Below are 6,000 nucleotides of genomic sequence, written 5' to 3'. Positions count from 1 at the left end.
CCTAATTTGAGAGACATTTAGAAAGCATTCTTGACTAGGAAGGTCTTCAAGGAGCTGCCGAGTCTCCAATTCTAAGGATCTGCCTTCTTCAGTAGTCCTTTTAAATCACAGGCAGTTTATGGAAGATAGTTCTTTCTGTATTCAAAGAAAAAAATTTTTAGTAAAAGAAATAAATCTAGTGGCATATTCACAGCCACTTGAAATATCTATAGAGCTTATTTATCTGTATGGTCCAGCTGCCGTATTTCTTCCTTCCCACATGCTATTCTTGAGATGCAGAGACCAAGGGAGAAAGGCTTATAATCGGAGATGAGTTATCCCTTTCCTTAGGACTTCTGGCATCAACGTCCTAAAGACAGTCAGTGTGCTCCTATTTCCTCATGCACCTGTGCCGGCACAAGGCAAATGAGCCACCATGGAATGAGTAGGTCCGCCGGCCTTCACAATGAACTCGACTCCATATGAAATGAATCTGAAAATTCCATTTATTCAAACAAATACATTATTCATGTGGGATGAAAGTGTGCACATCACATTCAGATTTTCCTGCTTTAACATTTCTATATTTTCTTCTATTTAAAGGACACATTTCATAGATCTTATGAAGGAAAATGTGAACAATCCTTGGGCTGCACAATAGTGATATACATGTAATAAGTTGTCATTTCCAGGAGCAGCTAGAAACAAATATTAAGGAAGAAAAGTATTTAAAAAAAACAAACGCTCAGACAAAATTTCTTACATGAATATGAGTATATAGAGAAATGGTTTTCATTTGACTTTTCCTTTAAATCCTCTGATAAAAAATAACACTAGCCTTCAAATAAAAATAATAACAAATTTTGAACTGAATACTGATGATTTTTTTCTTTTGGAGTTCCAGTTCTAAATATGAAATGTATTTTTATTTCCTAATTTCATAGCAGATTTTCATTATTATCCAATATATTATACAAGAATATAGAAATTAGGGCCTTCAATAATTAAGCTGAATTCTCCAACTAGTTACTCTTAAGATAAAATTATGCTGGTGAAAATGACTGTTGAATTTCTAAAGGAGAGGTCTAAAGTAACCAAAAGACCCCCTTTCCCCTTTAATAAACACAAATATCAATAAGCCAAAACTCATATAAAGATTCTGGTATTATAACTCCATACTCTAAGACATGAAATTATGCAAAAGCCAAACCATTTTTCTTAATTTCAGATGGGTTATGTGTTTTCTGCCTTCTATCCACTTTTATAAGCATGATCATATGCAATTTGGAACTTAAGTTTCAGTTGCTAGACCTGTGTTAAGGTGATTCCTAAAAAAAAAATTTGTGTATGTGTGTATGTGTGCCAGTACTGAGTCTTAAACTCAGAGCCTGGGCACCGTTTCTCAGCTTTTTTGCTCAAGGCTGGCACACTATCACTTGAGCCACAGGTCCACTTCCAGCTTATTTGTGGTTAAGGAGGTAAGAATCTCCCAAACTTCCCTGTTTGGGCTGGCTTTGAGCATGGCTCCTCAGATCTCAGCATCCTGCATAGCTAGGGTTACAGGTATGAGCTACTGGCACCCAGCTTCTTCCTAAAAGTTTCATTCCATATTTATTACTCCAAAGATCTAAATTTACACAGAAATACAGAGTCTGTCTGAAAGAAAGAAATGAGGCAGACTATGGAAACTATGTGGGCCTTCTAACCTTGTCATCACCAGCCAGGGGTAACCTGTCTGTTGTTTTTCTGGGAGCATATAGTCATGTTTCAGCTCATTTTCAGCACATGAACAGTGCTCCTAATCCAATGGTACAATATTGTATCTCCGTCAAAATAAAAAACTTCTCTAGCACTCCCAGGACTGTAACAAAATCCCAAGCTTTGTTTGACCAGAATAGAAGTTTCTGGTTACAAAAGCACACTCATACATCTCACAAATGTTTCCGGATCGTCCCTTTTCTTACCCTAGATATGAGCTTGAATCAGACATATTTATTCCTTCACCAGCATGCCCACAGAGGAGCTAAGGAAAATATTTACCAAGTCTGTTTCAAAATCAATTCTTGATAATTTTCTTCTTTTTTAACCTTCTCTTTCCTTTTAGTACATTAAATAGAAAAACAAAACAGGAAGAAGAGTAATGGTGAGGGGAAGAGGAAAAATAATGTGGAATTAATGGTCTTTGGGGATCTGAAAGCAAACAAGCTATTTGAGAGTTTCTCTTTGTCTGGAAATGACAGAAAAATGGAGTGAAAAAGGCTTTAGAGCCAGCCATTACTGGTGAAGCCTCCTGTAGGGAAGAATGGCTCTCATGTCTTATCTTGAGAGAGCACTAGCTACAAGAAAGTTGTAAATCATGAAGGAGAGACTCTGATAAGGTAGAGAACAAAAAACAAAGGTTTTGAAAAACATTCCAAGGGAGAAACAGACTTGTTTTTGGTGGAGCCAGCTTGTGGGGGGAGGGCAGGGGAGTGTAGCTGTCACTCAAAGGATGGGTGGAGCCTAGAGAGGGGTGGTCTATGGGTCTATTTCTGGTCATGCTTGAAAAAGGAGGATCATAGATTTCTAGCCAAAAGACAGGAAAGCCTTCTTTCCATCAAGAACATCCATGATTCAGGGAGAGAGAGACATGCTTTTACATGACAGAAACATTTCTCAAGTCAGGGCCCAGGAATCTGTCCTTTCCATGGGGGACCTGTGCTGTCCTGGATGTTGGACACACCAAACCTCCTTGGGTTCTGGGAAATTTACTAAAGCAGTACTTACACCACTGGGAACTGAGAGGTATTTTAGGCATGGCTAAGGCTCTGAAGTGATCTCAGTTCTCAAAATATGGAAGGATTTTCCCCCTCCTCAGTATCTTCTCTTTTTCTCATCGTAGCTTTCTAGTTAAAACAACAAAGCTTCTGAATGGATGTAACATAGGGACATTTTCATGCAGTATTACTCAAAAAACGGTCACAAAGATAGGAAAGCACCAGTCACAACACATGATTTACTTTTACTTGCAGAATCAAAGCTACCATGTACAAATATTAGGAATAGTGATAAGAGAACACAGACAACCGGCCATTTTGTTGTTGTCCTTACCAAGATAATACACCACAGGGAACATCTTCCTAAACATTTTGAGTGTTTATCTAAACTTGGAGTTCCATCTTACAGACTAGTCTAGCCTTCTCTTTGTATTACTTTAATGGGAAGGATAGAAGGGAGAAGGGTAGAGGAAAGGACAAAGGAACACACAAAGACTGAACATCGATGTCATTAAACTGAACCGTGGCTACATTGGACAATTCAGCTTATCAGAAGGTATTCTAAAGACAAGATTCATTTCAAGAAGGTCATACATATCTTAGCTCAGTACAGCTGTCTTTTTCAATATTTATTTTTATTTTTAAATATGAAGCAGAAAAGTAAGGTCTTGGGGCAGGGTGATAGCAGAAAAGAAGTGACACCAATTTATTTTTTATACATTCCCCTCCTCCAGGCAGGTCTGCAGAATCAGATCTTTTAAGTCAGGAAGTGGATGGGCTTTCATTCGCCTAAAGGGGACCAGTTCCTTAAACATGCACAGCCTGGAGGTTCCAGGATGTATCTTCTCCCTCGGTTTAAATGCCGTGGACGAGAAAGGTGCCCACTTTGATAGAAACATTACGCCAATGTCCCAGGAACCCCGAGGCTCTTCAGCCTCCTCTTGGAAACTTAAAGGATGGCACAGAAGAACTTCTTCTCCCGAAATGGGTTTTCTGAGGCCGGGACCGGGGTCAGCAGGGGGTCTTCCTTGGCATGCGCCTCACAATAGGCCATCAAGTCTGCAGCTGCCTTGGAAACCTGGAGAGGAAGACAGAGACAATGGAAATGGTAGGTGCAGTCTGGATGGGTAGTCAAAGCTCACTCTTGGGGGCCACCAGCCTGGGCCCAACTATGTTCCACTATTTGGATGAAAGCAAAGTGAGACACTGCGTTAGGACGTAACTAGTTCCTCATCCACACACAAAGGCGTTGGTGACACTGAACTGACCAGCAAGCCCAGCCTAGAGGAAGGTACATGAGGCACTGAGGGCCCACACTGAAGGAACTACTTACGGTCAAGGTTGTGCAAATGCCAACCCTGCTTTTTTTGTGTGTGTGTACTGGTCCTGGGGCTTGAACTCAGGGCTTGGGCACTGTCCTTGAGCTTTTGTGCTCAAGGTTAACATGGTACCACAGGAGTCATAGCTCTACTTGCAGCTTTTTGGTGGTTTATTGGAAATAAGAATCTCATGGACTTTCCTGTCTGGACTGGCTTTGAATAGTGATCCTTAGATTTCAGCCTCCTGAGTAGTTGGGATTATAGGCATGAGCCACTGATTCCTGGCCCCAACCCTCCTCTTGTATGGGTCTCCTTTAGTTCTGTGCCTAGTACCTCAATTATGCCACTCTAGCCACAGCTGGGTTGAAAGGATCAAATGAGATAATTCATGCAAATCATTTAAGGCTTGGCATCCAGCTAGCTTTCCACATGGACTAGCCATTGTTATCATGTACTCAGCCATCTGTTTCTCTGCTTCAGGACTCCTGTTCAGGAGGTTCAAAGTCAGGCTGGATTGCTTCTTTAATCACAGCAGATCTGAAGGTACAAATGTGTGTGTATGTGTACACTCACATACACACACAGAACTTTCTGTAGTACCAAAAATGTATTGTCTATATGATTCCAACCACACATTGCTCTTTCCAGGGATGTGTTACTAGGAGGTTGGCACTGAGTTTGGTAATGCTGACAGCGTCTCAGAACACTTCTGCCCCTCCTTGTTAAGACTTTCCAGCAGTTTGACTCATCAGTGATAACTTTTCACTACTTGAGAAGATTAATTTCACTGTGAAAATAAACTAATATCTGGAGTACAATAGATGATCTACCAGAAGGATGACATTTGGGATGAAAAAAAGCTACTGGGTGCCATGGCTCATGCCTAGAATCCTAGCTACTCAAGAAGCTGAGATCTGAGGATTGAGGTTCAAAGCCAGCTGGGGAAGCAAAGTCTGTGAAACTCATCTCCAATTAACAACCTGAAAACCGGAAGTGGCACTGTGGCTCAAGTGGTAGAGCACTAGCCTTGAGCTGAAGAGCTTGGGGACAGCACCTAGGCTCAGAGGTCAAGCCCCACAACTGACAAACGAAACAAAACACATAAAGCCAAGAGTCAATTTCTTTTTTCTTTTTTTTTTTTGGCCAATTGTGGGCCTTGGACTCAGGGCCTGAGCACTGTCCCTGGCTTCTTCCCGCTCAAGGCTAGCACTCTGCCACTTGAGCCACAGTGCCGCTTCTGGCCGTTTTCTGTATATGTGGTGCTGGGGAATCGAACCTAGGGCCTCGTGTATCCGAGGCAGGCACTCTTGCCACTAGGCTATATCCCCAGCCCAAGAGTCAGTTTCTTGCACAGTATATGGTCTGAAGATCACTCCAACACTTTTCACATGAGTGGTTAATACCACAGTATTACTATGGAAGGTTCTCAGAGCCACTGCTGCAAGCATCATCCTCTGTAAGAGTGGAGTAGATTTATACTATCCCTCCAAATACTTTCTTTACCTCCCTACCTGTGAGGTACACATACCCGCACCACGTCATCAGCAAAAGCCATGCTATCCATGACATGCTCTCGCCAATGAGACATGAGTAGAATCGAGTAGAGAGGAGGCAGTGCATTCACTTTTCCCTCTGCTGTGGGGTCCAACTGAAGTAACTAGTAGGAATGCCCTCCATGGACTCAGAGACTTTCACAAATATCTTGTTTGCTCCTCATTCCAAGGCTTAGCGATGACAATAATTCTGATACTTAAAAGGCTCTTTAATTTACTGGTAAGTGGTTGGACATGAAACTCAGTTTCATCTTCTTATCCCATAAATCCTTGAACTCTGTTTCCTTTGGCACAGGACAGATGCTGCTGATAGAAGCTGTTCTATGTGTCATGGGTCTGGTGACTATGACATGGGGACAGTGGCAGCTCATTATACCTCATTATGTAAGATCT

At 41.6% G+C, this 6,000-nt stretch overlaps 1 protein-coding gene across 2 annotated transcripts in view; it reads right to left on the bottom strand.

Moving 5' to 3' along the window:
* Window positions 1-467: 467 nt before the first annotated feature.
* Gng2 (G protein subunit gamma 2) overlaps window positions 468-6,000 on the bottom strand; it is a 107,862-nt gene continuing 102,329 nt past the window's right edge. For both annotated transcript variants that reach the window (XM_048361968.1, XM_048361969.1), the window contains one exon: window positions 468-3,813. In XM_048361968.1, coding sequence (XP_048217925.1) covers window positions 3,685-3,813 — 129 coding nt within the window. In that variant the 3' untranslated portion in view covers window positions 468-3,684. The remainder of the gene's footprint in view (window positions 3,814-6,000) is intronic.

This window comes from Perognathus longimembris, chromosome 14, assembly GCF_023159225.1.
Source record: "Perognathus longimembris pacificus isolate PPM17 chromosome 14, ASM2315922v1, whole genome shotgun sequence".
Lineage (NCBI taxonomy): Eukaryota > Metazoa > Chordata > Mammalia > Rodentia > Heteromyidae > Perognathus > Perognathus longimembris.
This window is presented reverse-complemented; position numbering and strand designations above follow the sequence as displayed.